Raw genomic sequence first — 18435 nt, forward strand, 5'->3', positions numbered from 1 at the left:
CATCTGCAAACTTTATCAGTCATGATTGTATGTTTTCTTCCAGGTCATTGATAAAAATGTTAAATAGAATAGGGCCAATAACTGATCCCTGGGGGACCCCACTGGAAGCCTACCCCGTCACTGATGATTTCCCATTTACGATTACATTGAGACCTTTCAGTTAGCCAGTTTTTAATCTGCTTAACATGTGCCATGTTAATTTTATTTGTTCTAGTTTTTTTCATCAAAATGTCATGTGGTACCAAATCAAATGTCTTAAAGAAGTCTGCAGATGTTACGTCAACACTATGAGCAGTTTGGCTGATTAAAGGTAATCTCATCAAAAAAGAGAAAGTTAGTTTAATAGGATCTGTTTCCCATAAACCCATGTTGATTTGCATTAATTACATATACCCTTCTTTGTTCTTTATTAATTGAGTCCCATATCAGCTGCTCCATTATCTTTGCCGGGATTGATGTCACACTGATAGGCCTATAATTACCTGGGCCACCCCGCTTACCCTTTTTAAAAACTGGCACAACATTAGCTTTCTTCCAGTCTTCTGGAACTTCCCCAGTGCTCCAAGAGTTATTGAAAACCAACATTAATGGTCCAGTGAGCTACTCGACCAGCTCTTTTAAAATTCTGGGATGCAACATATCTGGACCTGCTGATTTTAAAATGTCTAACTTCAGTAGCTTCTGTTTAACATCCTACAGAGCTACTGTTGGAATGGAAAGTGCTCTCTCATCACCATATGATGAGACTGCATAATCTGTGTCTTCCTCAAATACAGAATAGAAATATCTATTGAACACTTTTCCGCCTTATTATCGATAACTACCATTTCCATCTAATAATGGACCATTATCAGAATTCTAATGTATTAAAAAAACTCCTTATTGTCCTCAACTCTGGAGGCCATAGATTTCTCCTTGTGTCCCTTGACTTCCCTTATCAATTTTCTACAATTCCTACCTTCTACTTTATATTCATTACTATCAACTTCTCCTTTCTTCAATTTGTAATATATTATTTTTTAATTTTTTTTATAGCTGGCTTCATTTCCCCTCTAAACAAAGTCTTTTTTTAAACCAGCACAGTCTTCTTCCTCAATTATGGCATTGTGGCTTTTGGGACATCTAGTAAGGGGTTCTGAAACGATTCCCAATTATCATTCATATTTTTCTAGTTCTTCCTCCCAGCTGACTGGGCTCATAGTTGTTTTCAGCTTTGTGAAATTGGCCCTATTACAGCAGCAAGTGTATAGATTACTGGTCTGGCCTTCATTCTGCTGGCACGTTATAAGTGTGATCAAGTCACAATCTCTTGTACCTAAGCTACCATTAATTTGTAGTTCTGTGATCAGTTCCTCTTTATCTGTTAGGACAAGGTCTAAAAGAGAATTCCGCCATATGGCAAAGAGACAGAGATTTAAAAGTGAGGTGCTTCTCCGTGCAGGACAGGGGGGCTAACCACTGACACATCTGAGAAGGACTTGCTGGAGGGACTTGGTCCAACCTGAAATGCTGACAAACCTCACAAGAAGGGGTGATATCCAACTGGGTGCGTCTCAGGACCTTAGTTTTGTTTTCAGAGACCTGTAACTCTCAAGTGCTTTCAGAGCAAAGTTTCTGTGGGTAAGAAACTCCTTTGCTAAGCCTGTACTCCCAGCTTTCCTGCCAATGTCTCCAAAGAGATTAAACTAGAAGTCCAGAAGCCATAGCCTAAGTGGACCTCTAGGGTGAGTACGTATTAGCAACTGCGGGGGCTCAAGAGGTTCCAGACACTGATTCAGCATCTAGGGTGGCTGGGCAGTAGTGCCTCATGTCCCAAAGAAGGGTGTTAGACAGGATGTCTGAACCTGCCCTATAGTCCCGGAGCTAGAAATAGCGATTACGCTCTATCCAGAGCCAATGGGCTCGAAAGCACTTGAGACCTCTCGTTTGGGTCCACTCACAACAGCCTGATGCCTGGACAGTGGGAGACTAGCCCAGGCTGTGACATAACATTTGTATGAACTCTGCAGCCCAGTCAAACATTGGACAGCTATTGCCATCTACATTTGCACTCTTGCTTGACAGAAAGCATCCATCCCTTTTCTACTGCCTCTCTCCTAGCCCCAATGGTGAATATTTAGGGATAGTAAAATTCTCCCGTGTTGAGAGCCACTGCAAAGATCATATACCACTTGGAGCCCACTTGAACCTTCAAAATGGGGCTCAAGCAGTGCAGAGGGTCAACCCTCTACAGCAGAGGTTCTCAAACAGTGGTCTGCAAACTCCATTCAGGTGGTCTGCAGATAGTTCTCTCTAAGGTCAGCTCCCAGACTGCTGCGCTGGGCATCACAGCATGGGGAGTAGATGGCCAGCCCTCTGTGGAGAAAGAGGTGGTTAGGGACTATTTAGAAAAGCTGGACGCGCACAAGTCCATACGGCCGGACGAGTTGCATCCGAGAGTGCTAAAGGAGTTGGCGGATGTGATTGCAGAGCCATTGGCCATTATCTTTGAAAACTCGTGGCGAACGGGGGAAGTCCCAGATGACTGGAAAAAGGCTAATGTAGTGCCAATCTTTAAAAAAGGGAAGAAGGAGGATCCTGGGAACTACAGGCCAGTCAGCCTCACCTCAGTCCCCGGAAAAATCATGGAGCAGGTCCTCAAAGAATCAATCCTGAAGCACTTACATGAGAGGAAAGTGATCAGGAACAGTCAGCATGGATTCACCAAGGGAAGGTCATGCCTGACTAATCTAATCGCCTTCTATGATGAGATTACTGCTTCTGTGGATGAAGGGAAAGCAGTGGATGTATTGTTTCTTGACTTTAGCAAAGCTTTTGACACGGTCTCCCACAGTATTCTTGTCAGCAAGTTAAAGAAGTATGGGCTGGATGAATGGACAATAAGGTGGGTAGAAAGTTGGCTAGATTGTCGGGCTCAACGGGTAGTGATCAATGGCTCCATGTCTAGTTGGCAGCCGGTGTCAAGTGGAGTGCCCCAGGGGTCGGTCCTGGGGCTGGTTTTGTTCAATATCTTCATTAATGATCTGGAGGATGGTGTGGATTGCACCCTCAGCAAATTTGCGGATGATACTAAACTAGGAGGAGTGGTAGATACGCTGGAGGGCAGGGATAGGATACAGAGGGACCTAGACAAATTGGAGGATTGGGCCAAAAGAAATCTGATGAGGTTCAATAAGGATAAGTGCAGGGTCCTGCACTTAGGACGGAAGAACCCAATGCACAGCTACAGACTAGGGACCGAATGGCTAGGCAGCAGTTCTGTGGAAAAGGACCTAAGGGTGACAGTGGACGAGAAGCTGGATATGAGTCAGCAGTGTGCCCTTGTTGCCAAGAAGGCCAATGGCATTTTGGGATGTATAAGTAGGGGCATAGCCAGCAGATCGAGGGACGTGATCGTTCCCCTCTATTCGACATTGTGAGGCCTCATCTGGAGTACTGTGTCCAGTTTTGGGCCCCACACTACAAGAAGGATGTGGATAAATTGGAGAGAGTCCAGCGAAGGGCAACAAAAATGATTAGGGGTCTGGAACACATGACTTATGAGGAGAGGCTGAGGGAACTGGGATTGTTTAGTCTGCAGAAGAGAAGAATGAGGGGGGATTTGATAGCTGCTTTCAACTACCTGAGAGGTGGTTCCAGGGAGGATGGTTCTAGACTATTCTCAGTGGTAGAAGAGGACAGGACAAGGAGTAATGGTCTCAAGTTGCAGTGGGGGAGGTTTAGGTTGGATATTAGGAAAAACTTTTTCACTAGGAGGGTGGTGAAGCCATGGAATGCGTTACCTAGGGAGGTGGTAGAATCTCCTTCCTTAGAAGTTTTTAAGGTCAGGCTTGACAAAGCCCTGGCTGGGATGATTTAATTGGGGATTGGTCCTGCTTTGAGCAGGGGGTTGGACTATATGACCTCCTGAGGTCCCTTCCAACCCTGATATTCTATGATTCTATGAAGGTGCATGCCTGGGCGGCCACTCACAAGATAACGAAGGGGGTGTGGCTCCACTAATTAGGTGCCTAGACCCTGGAGAATATGCACATGTAAGGTGAGGTGGTGGCCTTGGGGGGAACAGAGGGTAGGTGGCAGGGGGCAGTGGGATAAGAAGGTGGGGTGGGGGGAATTTGAGACATGCAGGGCTGTGGTGACCAGCTCCAGGGCTGCAGCTACCAGGGAGAGACGGTCCTCCTTCCCAGCCTCGGCTCTGTGGCGGGAAAGAGACCCCACTCCAGCTCAGGGGCTGCCATGGTGGGGTGGCGGGATGAGGAGAGAGAGACCTCCCTCCTTGCCAGCCCCAGCTTGGGGGCTGCCGCGGTGGGGAAGAGAGGGAGAGTCCCTCTCTCCACCGCCGCGGTGGCCCCCCTGAAGGGGCTGGGAAGGAGGGGGGGGTCTCTCCTTCTCTCCACCGCAGCGGCAGCCTCCCTGCAGGGTGAGACCCCCCCTCCTTCCCAGCCCAGTTCGGTGGCTGCCACCGCAGGGGAGACCCCCCTTCTTCCTAGCCCCAACTCGGGGGCTGCTGCGGCGGTGGAGAGAGGGCACATCCATCGCATTAGAAAGGTAAGACTACTGATATTAAAATATGAGTTGTGCGCTTTTATCTGTAGAACAAAAAAAAGTTAATTAAGGTTTTTTTATATAGCACTTTTATCCATAGCACTTTACAATAGTTAGCTAATGGTACAAACAACATTTGGAAAGATCATTAAGTGCTCCGCCGAGACCCTCAGCAATTTTCAAGTGGTCCGCAGAAAAAAAATTTTGAGAACCACTGCCCTATACTATACAGATTTCATGGGGGAGACCAGCATTTCTCAAATTGTGGGTCCGACCCAAAAGGAAGTTGTGAGGGGGGGGGGGGGGGGGGGATCAGAAGGTTATTTTAGGGGGGTTGCGGTACTGCGATCCTTAGTTCTGCGCTTCCTTCAGAGCTGGGTGGCCAGAGTGTGGCAGCTGCTGACTGACAGCCTAGCTCTGCAAACAGCAGCGCAGAAGGAAAGGTGGCATCCTTACTTCTGTGCTGCTGCTGGCAGGGGGCTGCCTTCGGAGCTGGGCTCCCGATCAGCAGCCACCGCTCTCCAGCTGCCCAGCTCAGACGGCAGAAGTAAGGGTAGCAGTACCGCAACCCCCCCACAATAACCTTGTGACCCCCCCCCGCCAACTCCTTTTTGGGTCAGGACCCCTACAATTACAGTACCGTGAAATTTCAGATTTAAATCGCTGAAATCATGAAATTTACAATTTTTAAAATCCAACCATCATGAAATTGACCAAAACGGACCTTGAATTTGGTAGGGCCCTACTGGTAACATACAAACACTGAGAGTAGAACTTGTTCCTGCTGACCTGCCTCGTTAGTGCTGCTAGAGACCGAGTCCAGGCGTAGGAATAGTTGTCACTGTGCTCATACTCACATCAGGCACGACATGCCATTGTAGGCAAGACCAAGATGTCTAAATCCCTGTGGCTTCCCAGCCAGGGTGAAAACGCTGCGCCTACTCCCTAGAGATGGGACAGGCTTATTGCAGGATGGATTCTCACAAACAGGATGGTTCGTAACACATTGCCCTTTTCCCCTTTGTGTCTGGAAGATCCTACAGCTGCAAAGTGTCATTAGCTAATGTCTGGCTTTACTAGGTTTACTTCAGTGGTTCCCAACCAGGGGCCTGGGGTCCCTGGGGGGCTGCGAGCAGGTGTCAGGGGGTCTGCCAAGCAGGGCCGGCATTAGACTTGCTGGGGCTTAGGACAGAAAGACGAAGCCCCACTGATTGGTGCTGAAGCCAGAGGCTCTGAGCCCTGCCAGCTGGGGCTGAAGCTGAAGCCTAAGCAACTTCGCTTTGCAGGGCGCCCTGTGGCATGGGGCCCCAGGCAATTGCCCTGCTTGCTACTCCCTAACACTGGCCCTGGCTTTTATATGCAGAGAAACAGTTGTGACACAGCTGGGCCATGGAGTTTTTATAGCTTGGTTGAGGGGGAGGGAGGCTCAGAAAGAGAAAGGTTGAGAACCCCTGCACTAGTTAATAAGCTATAGCGCTGGAAGTGATGCTAAGAGAAGACTCTTCCCAGCCCAGCCATGAAAGTGTCCAGATCAGAAGCACGTCTCCCCAGGAACAAACTGGAATATGTATTTCAATATCAGGGTTTTTAATTAAAATTGGCATTTCTGAGGCTCCTGCTAGGGACAGCTATGTTGCAGAAGTGACATTTTTTACACTTAACAGCATGGCAGCCCTAGTGTACGTTAGGGACTTTAAATCCACTACCAACTTGCCATTGGTCTGATTTATCAACCAGAAGAAATGCTTTCATGATTAAATACTACTTGAAATTATTAAAGGCCTTATCTCACATCTGCAGGTGCAGCTCCATTGACTTCAATAGCATTGCACCTGCTGCTATCTGGGGCCAGATCCTCAGCTGGTGTAAAACAGTGTTACACCACTTGGGGGATTTGGTCCCTGAGTCTGAACCAGACCCTGGCCCTACCATAGCTTTTTAGTTTTGCTAATCCTGTATTACAATCAGGATGGGGACTTCTTCTGAAGTCACGTCAAGAAGACTTGACTTCTTCTGAAGGCAAGTCACACTGCCTGCATCACAATGTCCCTGTTTCACATGCTGTCTGCTGTGCTACCCCAGGTTTGGGGGCTTTTTGGAAGGCCCAGCCCAAGGGAATCTTTCCCTCCAATGGGTGCTGGATCCAGCCCTAAAATTCTATATTAAAGTAACTCTGATCTCCACTGAAGATGTCCATAATTCCTGACATATACAGAGTACTGACTCCCAAAGTCTTGTCCCAGCCTCCACTGGGGCTTGCATAACAGGGATGAATAATTCAGGGGAATGTCTCTACCTAGAGACTGATCTTGAAAACACTTAATACCAGGTGCAGTGCTTAATACCAGCTTTTTGTTCTGGGTTTGTACAGCGCCCAGCACAACGGGGTCCATGACTAGGGTTCCTAAGCTCTACAGTAACACATAATAATATTCCTGTGAGTAGTTGTTTTGCAGTCAAGCAAGAGTTCAAATTCCATTGAAGTCAGTGGCTCACTCACAGTGCACAGCACGACATCCAGTAATGAGAGTTGTTAGCAGGATTGAATCCTTCATTTTGTGCCAAATTCATGACTAACAACCAACGTGATGGGGCTCTTTCACGGGCACTGACCTGCCACCAGACTCAGAAGTAACCAATGTAGATTTAAAAAACCCACTCGTGTTTTCTATTGTGTATGAGCCGTTAAGAGTGCTAGTTTCTTACGGACACTGGGCCTGATCCAGTGGCCACTGAATAAACGGAAAGGCTCCCCTTGACTTCCCTGGGCTTTGGGTCTGGACCATTGCACTGTGTTTGCACTGCGAAGTGTGACGCTTCAGGGCGGCAGTGAAGCTGTAGAACATGCTTGAAGAACTGGATAATGGATGCAGCAAAAGCCTAGAGACTGTTGCAGGTTCAACCTGCTACTGGAGAGCATTGCAACAAGGCACCTCCTCTCAGTCTGCCGCACATGCTCAACTCCCTCCTCTCAACTTCCCAGCAACCTTTTCCCTTCTCACGGTTAAGGAATGTGAAGTACCTCAGACAGAGACTGGGCGATTTTTCCTCTGACTGCTGAAGAGATCCCGTCACGGCAGTCTGAGAAAAGTGCAGCTGAACGTGTATTATACCCAGAAGATTTGGCAAGAACAGTAGCTGCCCATTTGGTTAAGGTTGTGCAGCATCCTTTCATTGGTTGGGTTTGCAATCTGAGGTTCTGTTTAGACTCTCAGCTGCCACTTGGAGTTCAGGCAACAGCTACAGCCAGGTGGCTTTTCTGTGGCAGCGTTGATTGGACGCAAATCTTGTTACTGTCATCCATGCCTTTGTCATGTGATCACAAAACACGTGTGCTTGGTGTTGCCAACTCTTGCCAATGCACTGTGAGTAATGCGATTTTGGCCCCTGCTAGAGCTAATCTGAGTGGAGAAACTCCAGCCTTCAAAATTTTTGGACTGCCAGGCGGGGTGGAGAACGACTGATTGGCTGCCTTCTCAACTTCTCCACCTCCTGGGGAATAGCAGCCTACCAGAGCTGCTGCAGGAGGCAGGCAAAAGTTCTATTTCCCACCCCTCAGAAGCAGAGAGAAGTTTTTGGATAAAGGAAGGTGGAGAGGGAGCAGCCAACACCATTTTCACAAAAGGGAAGGAGGAAGCAGAAAGAGCCCAGAAGCTCAGGCCAGCTCCCCCCTCCACCCCTTCTGAAAAATGGGTTGACTCCTCTCCGCTCCTTTCCTCTGGAAGCCATTTATTTTTATTTCTACAAACTTGGAAGCACTCAGAGCTGGTGTTTCTGTGATGATATTTGGCAATTCCAAAGGAAAGGAAGTGGAGATATTCCAGCCACAGACAAGATGTTCTTCAAAAGCAAAGTTTGGCAAGTCATGTTGTTCTCATATGGCTCTCACAGCAAGACTAGATCAACCAGCTGGTTGGACTACTCCTAACAAACATGTTTACACTGAAAATAAAATCTGATCTATTTACTCAGCCTTCCTGTGCTTAAATTGTCACAGAAAAAGCCAGGATATCTATTGATCTTCTTTATTTGTGATTGCTTCAGATAGAAATTCTTTCAAAACCTCACAGATGGATTCTCAACAAAATTTTTAAATGTGGTTTTAGTCGCTTTTTACATGTTCACTGTGTGCTTACGCACAAAGAAAAAGCAGTGTGAGTGAGACATTGGTCAGGGATTAGACCAGAAATTAAGCTTCAGATTGGGGAGTGACATGCCCTTATCTCTTCATAACACATGCAGGGACATATGGACTGGGTATTCTGAAAGGTATTTTGCCATCTTCATACTTTGAAACCCCAGTTAGTTAATTAAGGGCCATTTGCAAAAAGGAAAAGGCAGGAGGGGTGTAATGCAAAGGAGTGTTTTGCACAGAAATGAAGCTTCAGGTTGGGGAGTAGCATGTACTGGTCTCTTCATAACAGTTTAACGGAGATGAGTACATGTCCCTTGTGGTGACCCAAGAGGTAATTGGGGTGTAACATGTGCCAGCAGCAAAAATAAAGTTTCAGGTCAGGGGGTGGCATCTCCAAGATACTTTAGTGTATTCTAACAGTTGCAAGGAGGTGTCATTGGGGGTACTGTGTCATTTACAGTCAGTCAAACTCAGGTCCTCATTCAAGGAAGGTGGATGTGTGTGGGAGGTGTAAGGTGTGGCAGCATTTTTTGCAGGAAAAAAAACTGGATCATAGCGTGGCATTTCCCAGCTACCCCAGAAAAGTTTGATGCTCACAGGACACGTCACCCGGGGGAGCTTGAGGAGTATCTTTTACACATCCTCAAATCCCAGTTACTTATTCGAATTAAGAGGAGATTGCATTACAGGGGGGGTGCTTGCCACTCAGAAATGTGTATTCTTATAACAGTACTATATTTTGGTATAAAAGTCAAAATCAACCTCCTGTATTTCCTTGAAATTCTTAAAAGTTTAAATTTACACAGATGATGTATTTATTCTTTTTAAAACAATCAGCCTTTCAACATCGGAATAAGGACCCAACTTCAACCTCCTTGCCACAGCTGAAGTAAATGGGGGCATCCGAGCCTCAGCCCCTTTGGTATGAAAAGACAAATGTTAAAATAAAATGTACCTTGGGCACAGAGGAAAACGCAGATGGAGTCAAATGACAGGAAGAGGCTCATGGTGACAAACTGAAATTTAAAAAGAAAGGAACAAACATTAAATTTTCATGAACTCCCTAAAATACAATCGTTAAGTTATAACTTTCACTGGGGAGATGGATTCCATTCCTTTACAGATGTCCAACATCGCCACTTGAGAAAGTTTGTTTGCCCCAACTCTTCTCTAGCACAGTGTGAGAGAAAGTCTTAGCCAAAACATATCACCCTTCTGGGGGGAGTTTTCAGGAGGGGAGCACAGAGGAGAACAGAAGCACAGAGGAATCAGACATAAGAGTAAACTAGTCAGAAATTTCAAGATACACAGAAGGAAATGAGGTCCTAGGGCCTGAAGACAAATTCTTTCACTGCACGGAGGATGCTCTTCAGTTTGCATTGCAGGTGTCGGTCCTAGGAAAGACTAATGGCACGGAACATGGAGACTAGTTCATCTTACGTATAAGATGAAGTGCTGGGAGCTAAGACACCGGAGTTCAATCCCAGCTAGGACACCCATGTATGTCTACACTGCAAAGAAAAACCCATGGCACTGAGTCTGAGCCTGGGTCAATTGACTCGGGCTTCCAGGGCCCAAGCTCTGAGGCTAAAAAATAGCAGTGTAGATGTTCCTGCTCAGGATGAAGCCTGGGCTCTGAAACCCAAGGAGGGTCTCAGAGCCCAGGCTCCAACCCGAGCGGGAAGATCTACACTGCTAGTTTTAGCCTCATGGCCTGATCACACAAGCCTGAGTCAACTGACCCAGGCTCGGATTCAGCGCCCCAGGTTTTTCCTTGCAGTGTAGACGTACCTTTAGTGCCAAGGTACCCGAGTCCCACTGAAACCAGACTGAGGCACCAAACCTGCTTTGGTGCTCTTGAAAATCCCACTAAGTGCCTAAGATACATCTTTAAGCACCTAATCCATTTGGAAATCTGGCCCTAAAATCCTATGTGACCTTGGGTAAGTCCCTGCACCTTTCTGTGCCTCAATTTCCCCATATACAGAGTGGAATACTGCAGTAAGACTACTCAGTCTACATTTATTGATGTCGAGATCCTTAGTAGTGGTATTCCAGAAGCGCTAAGTGTTATCATTATCCATCCTACGGGTGTCATGGAAAAGGGATTCTCTTATCAAGTGAGGTATGCAAGAACCGTCTACCATTTGAATGATGGACTCTGTGTTCTCCCACATAACCTCAGGTCGAGTTACAAATGTAAATGGGAGCACATCCAGTTGACAGCTGGAGGAAGAAAAAGGGTCTGATTATCATCCTCATTGCCAGGGGGTGCAAATACAAAAACAAAACCCACCCTTTACACACACTATTTAGAGTCTCCAGAAACACTAACCTCATTACAAAGGCAAGCACTGACCCTAACCTCTCACATCCCACATGCTCATGACCTGATCACAGCTTCATTACCTAGCATTCCTAAACAGACCTGTAAACAAAAAAAGGTCTCAGAAGACACAAAGTGGTTAATTAGATCTGTCCTGATTAACTATACCTCGCCGTAAGCAGAGGCCTGTATTTATACAATGGGTGATGAGAAAAGGACACAAACCTTTTATTGAGGGTTACCCAACAGCAACATACCATGATGTTTCCAAAATGGCTCGGCTAGGATGACACCGGAAAAAAACCCGGGAGAGAGAGAGCAGAAAGATCACACCTTTGCAACTGATGGAATGTTGCTTTTTCTCTCCTTAGAATTGATCGTCATGGGAATAGCAAGGGCCAGAAGAGGAGACGTGGAGAAGAAGGGGCATCACTTGGTGCATTGGAGGGCAAAGGATCTTCTGGGGGTTGGATGTTCTGCCCCCTTCCTAGTCAAACTCAAAATACTCAACCTTTCACCAAAGATCTCAAAATGTTTGATAAAGTTTTCAAACCAATGGCAAGCGGGGTCTACTTTAACAGTGAAAACTCTCTCAAGAGTTCTGACTGTCCTGCTGCTCACTAACCATCTCTAGACAGCATAGGCCTGTATTCTAATTCAAGGCTTCCCACAGCATGTGGAGGATCCTAAGCAACGCAAGACAAGCAAGGCTCCTTGCAGCTCTCTCTGGCCCTTGTATGGACACCCAGCTTCTGCTTACACAAAGCTGGCCACTGCAAAACAGCGAGGGAAGAGATTGTAGGAAAAGATCCCTAGAGTGGTGCCCCGCTACCCAGCGACACTGTATCACAAAGGGACAAGGAGTGAAAAGAGGGTCATGGCCTTGGCAGCACTAGTACTGGAATCATCTATCACTGTCAGTTGCTGGACAGTTGGCAGCTCTCTTGCGTGCAGGGGTAAAAATGCATCTACCCAGGTAGCACAGGTATGAGGCTGCCACTGTTCTTTACGCAGTTTTCTAGTTGACCACATTTAGTGTTGCAGGAACGTAAATCTCAGATCCAAATGCAACGGCTCAATCACAGAAACTGAGCGGATGGCAAAAGCCTTTACATATTTTACCCTGGATACTTGCTTTTTCTCAAGTAAATAAACTAACATCAACATTTAGCTCCATTTGTAAACACTGTCCTTTTGGTGGTAGATCTTACCTTCCTAGCAGCTGGGAGGGAGCGGGTACAGTAACACCCTAGTGGGGTCACATGCAGGTTGAAATGGTTAAGATTCCAAACTGATATATAACCCCATGAAGACAAAGATGTAAACAGAGGGCATGTCAAATGTCAGTTGGTTTTACCATTCATCAGCTTTAAACCCATCACTCATCAGAGCCAGAGGGAATGCAGGACTTTGACCTTAAGTGATAGATGACTGCAGATGGGCTTCGGATGCCACCATCACTAATGCAACAAAGCTCTGGCTGAGCCACTCACTGAGCCCAGATCTCCTTCCACCCCAGTCCACAAGACCATCCTTTGTCCTCCATCACTTACTTGGTCCATCTTATTGAAACTAAATGGGGGGCGGGACAGTGTCTTCCTACATGTTTATACAACAACTAGCTCAATGGGGCTCTGGTCTCACTTGAGGGCCCTGGGTGCTCCTGCAATACAACTAATAGCCGTACTAAGTGTCTTATCTGAAGGACCTTACTAATGGAGGACCAGGTAGCTAACGTCTGCCATTACTGTAGGCTTCTTCCACTAGGCAGTGGTAGCCACATCCTGACAGTCTGCCCAATCAATCACCATCTCCATAGCTGTCTGGGAACTGTCAAATACATTGACAGGTTTCAGAGTAGCAGCCGTGTTAGACTGTATCTGCAAAAAGAAGGAGGAGGACTTGTGGCACCTTAGAGACTAACCAATTTATCTGAGCATAAGCTTTCGTGAGCTACAGCTCACTTCATCGGATTGCATCCGATGCATCAGTTGCATCCGATGAAGTGAGCTGTAGCTCACGAAAGCTTATGCTCAGATAAATTGGTTAGTCTCTAAGGTGCCACAAGTCCTCCTCTTCTTTTTGTCGAATACATTAGTTATCAGTGAGCAGATAAAGGAAATAGCTATCTGGGCAGGGATTGGCTTCTGAAGCAAAATTATGTTCTTGGAATCAGCTTCAAGATGAGCAGTTCTACTGGTCAGTGATAGCGTGGTGGTTGTTTTTGTGATGGGAACACCTGGTCTGTAGGAGCTGGACTGAGAGGAAATTTTTTTCTTTTTGTAAGGAAATTTTGTTTTGTTTAAATGCAAAACACAAAATTAGCTTGTAGAATGATTGCTGCAAATTAGAACTAGCCAAGAGCTCAGTAGGAGTAAAAACCAAAAACCAGGACTTGACATTTAAATGGATAAGGAGAATATCCACAGTAGGATAGTAACATTATGTGTGCACATACACAAGAAGCTTGTCGGGATATAAACCTTCATGCCTCAGGGCATAAGGCACCCTCTAATTGACAAGGAGGATTAGGAAAGGAACCTCTCCTCTGTGCAGGTTATTCCATAATTGCTCACTTCAGGATTCTTGCACCTTCCCCCAGAACGTCTCATACCAGCCACTGTCAGAGGAAGGATCAGAAACTAGATGGATTGTTGTAGAATATATGGGCTAAAGGTATTAACATAACCCCAGTCACTGTCCAAAATTAAACAGTGTTAAACAACGTTCGGGGTTTAGTATACAGACCTCGGGCTGCTTAGAACCCTAGCACACACACTATTAAACATCCTTGTAACCTTTTATTAAAGATGAAGAAAAGAAGGAAAAACATTTTAAGCATTTGAAATGTAAAGTATTAAATAAGGCTTTCATATTAACAGCATCCCTTGTTCCCTTTCCCTTTGGCCGAAGAGTGTTTTGGCCGAAAAGCCTCCTGTGTTTGTCAGTCTCTTAGATCAGGGGTGGGCAAACGTTTTGGCCTGAGGCCACATGGGGGTTCCAAAACTGTATGGAGGGCAGGGTAGGGAAGGCTATGCCTCCTCAAACAGCCTGGCCCCCACCCCCTTCCTGCCCCGATTGTTCCCCTCAGAACTCCCAACCCATCCAACCCCCCCCGCTCCTTGTCCCATGTCCACCCCCTCCTAGGACCCCCTGCCCCTAACTGCCCCCCCAGGACCCCACCCCCTATCCACCCCCCCCACGCCCCTTTCGGAATGCGGCACTGCGAACACGAGCGAAGGACTCAGGAGGAGCAGGGGCATCCACACCGCTGGGGAGAAGCAGCGGTTTCCTCTTCAAAGCGCCCCTTCTCTCCGGCCGGCTGCGCAGCCGCCCGGTGCTCCTCCTGAGTCCTCCGCCTGTGTTTCCCGTGCTCCCGCCACCCGCGCCACCTGCCTGCTCCCCTGAGGCTGCAGGTGAGCCTCCCTCCCTGCTGTCCCCCGCCTCCGCAGTGCAGCCCCCTCCCACAGAGGATGCACCTGTGCTGAGCTGCCCGGGTGCCCGGCCCTGGGGCCCCCTGTTGCCTGCCCGGAGCCAGCCACACCGCCTCGCTGCCCGGCAGGAGCTCACCGCCCAGAGCACTGGTGGCGCAGCACACTGAGACTGCAGGGGAGGGGAGACGGCGGGGGAGGGAAGCGAGCCTCCCCGGCTCGGAGCTCCAGGGCTGGGCAGGACAGTCCCACAGGCTGGATATGGCCCACGGGCCGTAGTTTGCCCCCCTCTGTCTTAGATAGTATCAGAGATGCTACCACCTCCTTTTGCAGAAAAAGAGAAGTTAGTAGAGAGGGGCTGGAGCAGCTGTTGTTAAAATCTGATCCCGTTTCACCCCAGGTAGGGTTTGGGATTCAGCTGGAGCCAGCAGAGGTGGCAGTTTCATCTGGGTCCCTCTCTTTGCCCTTCTCTGGTCAGGACATCTCTCAGGATCAGCACATCGAAGGCCTGGGGTCCCAGGAAACAGTGGGGGTGGCAGCTGGGTGATGTAGTTATACCAACACAAATGTGTAGTGTCAACCGGACTCAGACTCACATGGTTACATTCTGTCAAATACAACCGGAGGCGGGCTCAGGAGCCCCAGATTCCCATGGAGCTGTGCGTGTGCTTTGAACATTGGCTGGTTTCCACTGCAGAAGTGGCTGCGTTTCAGCGATTGATAACTTCTCTGTACTCCGCACTTCCCTCCCAGGCGGGGTGGGAGTACAGCTGGTTGGGAAAAGGGTCTCGTTTCTGCTGCACACCAAAAAAAAATGTGTTTTTTTGAAGAAAAAATCAAAACGTTTCATCTTCTTTGACAGGAAAAAAAAATCAAGATTTTCTGCAGAAATTAGACACTTGCCACCAACATTTTCATTTTCCCAAAACCTCAATTTTCCATAAAAAAACCCCAAAACAATTCTGACAGCAATTTTTTGGCCAGCCCAAGCAGTGAGCCTACTTAATGTTTGCAAAAGTGCTTTTGAGTCCCTGGAGAGAAAGAGAGAGAGGGGCCCTAGAATGAAAAGTGGAATTGCAGAATTAAAGTTAATACTACCCCACTGCTAATCATACCCAGCATTTCTCTAGTGCTGCTCATGATGTTCAGAGTGCTTTACAAACATTGCCTAATGCTGTGGTTCTCAACCAAGGTCTTCCAGCGGGTACATCAATTCATCTAGATATTTGCCTAGTTTTACAATGGGCTACATAAAAAGCACCAGCGAAGTCAGTACAAACTAACATTTCATTACAGACAATGACTTGTTGATACTGCTCTATAGACTATACACTGAAATGTAAGTATAATATTTACATTCCAATTGATTTATTTTATAATTATATGATAAAAATGGCAACGTAAGCAATTTTTCAGTAGTAGTGTGCTGTGACACTCTTGTATTTCTAGGTCTGATTTTGTAAGCAAGTACTGTAGTTTTTAAGTGAGATGAAACTTGGGGGTACGCAAGACAAATCAGACTCCTGAAAGGGGTACAGTAGTCTGGAAAGGTTGAGAGCCACTGGTGTAATGAATCCTCCCTGTCGCATGTGGTGTTGCCAAATTAGCAAGTTCAAAGTATGTTTAAATAAAAGAAAGTAAACACAAACCATTACTTCACTAAGGAAGTGGTTGTGTCCCTCAGTAGCTTCCAGGCCCAGTACATGCCAAGAAGGTAAGATTATGTTTTGTTCTTCCCCAAGGGCATGATTACTTCAAGTTAATTCCAAAGCATACGTGACTTAACAACCATAGAAAACTAGGACAAGACCCTACTTGCTACCAGATGTGACAGGTGTGGTGGGGAAGGAGAGAGGATATTCCAGGTTGCTTCAGTACAGAATACAGACAAAGATGTTTCAATGACACTGTCCTACCTCAGGTGTAAATGAATTAATTCTCCAGTGCCCAGCTTGATTCTTGCTGGGAGAAAATGAACTTGAAAAACAACTCATGGGCTCAGCAGCAGTGTGTCAAATGCTCCTCAGCAGCAGTGGGTCAATGTCAGCTCCAAGATTAGCATCAGTCATACAACCTCAGACAGCGTGTTCATAGGCATGACGCTGTGGGTGCTCCGGGGCTGGAGCACCCACAGGGGAAAATTAGTGGGTGCTCTGTAACCACCGGCAGCAAAGCTCCCCTCCCTCCCCACCTCACCTCCTCCCCTGACCACGCCGCATCCCCACTCCTCTGCCTACCTCCCAGCGCATAGCAAGCTCCGGGAGGGAGGGGGGAGGAGCAGGAATCTGGGGCACTCAAGGGAGGAGGCAGGGCCGAGGTGGGGATTTGAGGAAGGAGCTCTAAAAAGGGGCAGGGAGGGAGCGGAGCTGGGGTGGGGGCAGGGGCAGAGCGGGGCGCCAATGGGTCTGTTGGCTTGGGAAGTGAGTGGGAGCAAAGGGCCTTTAGTTTTTCTTCCCTGGTGTAAAAACAGTTTATGGCCAGGGTTTCAAAACTGTATGCATGCAATCCTATGTACACATGCTGCAGGATTAGATAAAAACTGGTCATTTGCACACAGATACCAAACTGGTGCTTACAGTTATGGGAATCAAGTACACAAATTAAGTGTGCAATGTTTTGGAAAATCCAACCCATTGAATTTGTAAAGGGTTTTTTCCCAAGTGTCTTTTGTCACATGTAAAATATCGAAATGTCCTTTTTATAACAAGTGAACCAAAACCAAACCCTGGATCCAAAATCATCAACGCTGTGCGGAAGTGGATCTAGAACCAGATTCCAACTTCGGAGCTGAATTTAGGCTGAACCAAATGGATCCAAGACCCAGGGAAAATGCAGACCTGGAATGCCTAACTTGAGCAGGCATTTCTGTGAGATGGAGAAAAATATAGCTTACAGTTAATGTAACCTACTGCTGATTTTTTGTTGAAATAGCATGGCCATTATGTGGTACTGTGGGAAATCAGAATAAAATACCCCAGTAAGTTCACCATTACTACAATGTCGGCCAAATGCTTAATACTGTGCACTGCTTTATTGCAAACCCACCGTCGGAGTCTGAGGAATCAGTGCTGAGGCATGAAGAGGCTTATTTGAAGGTGCCAGCCAGTAGCTTTAATTAATTACCACCTACTCTTATCTTGGCTCACAACAAAAAGAGCTGGCTTACCTCAAAACCCTCCTGGGTCTATTTATAGAACGAGAGAAAAAAAGATTATGGTGTGTTTTTATTCAAAACATCTGATGAACAAACCAAACTAGACTTCCATAGATGGGATATTATGTTGCTGATTCATTCCAGGCATTGTTTTTTTGAAAGGAATGCAACATTTGGCCTGAGTAAGAAGTAACACAGCAGCCCAGTGCAGCCAAAAACACAGATTTTTAGTAGGTTGAAGTCTTCTTTCAAATGCAGATCTGACTTCTAAGATAAAACCAAACAGTTGATCTCTATTCCATTAGCTTTTTGGCTGACACAAAACAGCTGCTTATTCTGATCCTTTCAATTCCTCTGGATTCATCCCCCCCACCAGCCCACACACACGTTCTCTTCTGAAATTTTAAGAACCTATTTTCCTGGGAGCGTGTGGGGGTGGGATGAACACATTAGCTTCTTAGAAACAAAAGCACTCAGACATAAGACACAAATGCATGTGTTTGCTTTTGTTGGCAGCTTCCAACCCCAGATTTAGCTTGCTCACGACAGGCAACAATGGAAGAAGAGAAATTCAGTTCAAAAAGACAGCCACCCAACAGACACTCCCTCATGGCAGCTCTCCACAATGCCAAATGCCTGCCCGCAGCTCCACAACCTCTATCACATAACTAAGAGATGAACATGTTCCTCTGCATTCTTCTCCTCCAAGGATCACAGTAACACTTCTGTGAAAGGAAAGGACTCCAAGATTGCTAGGACATTTCAAAATGGTTAAATATATACACACACACATATATATATATACACACACACAGAGTGATGAGCTGCCAAAATCTTAATAACC

At 46.7% G+C, this 18435-nt stretch overlaps 1 protein-coding gene across 2 annotated transcripts in view; it reads right to left on the reverse strand.

Annotated features, from left to right (window-relative positions):
- The window catches only part of VWA2 (von Willebrand factor A domain containing 2), a 75235-nt gene that overhangs the window by 48175 nt on the left and 8625 nt on the right, over nucleotides 1-18435 (reverse strand). For both annotated transcript variants that reach the window (XM_075131066.1, XM_048857000.2), the window contains exon 2: nucleotides 9636-9696. In XM_075131066.1, coding sequence (XP_074987167.1) covers nucleotides 9636-9687 — 52 coding nt within the window. In that variant the 5' untranslated portion in view covers nucleotides 9688-9696. The remainder of the gene's footprint in view (nucleotides 1-9635; nucleotides 9697-18435) is intronic.

The sequence above is a fragment of the Caretta caretta genome, chromosome 7 (assembly GCF_965140235.1).
Source record: "Caretta caretta isolate rCarCar2 chromosome 7, rCarCar1.hap1, whole genome shotgun sequence".
NCBI classification, from domain to species: domain Eukaryota; kingdom Metazoa; phylum Chordata; order Testudines; family Cheloniidae; genus Caretta; species Caretta caretta.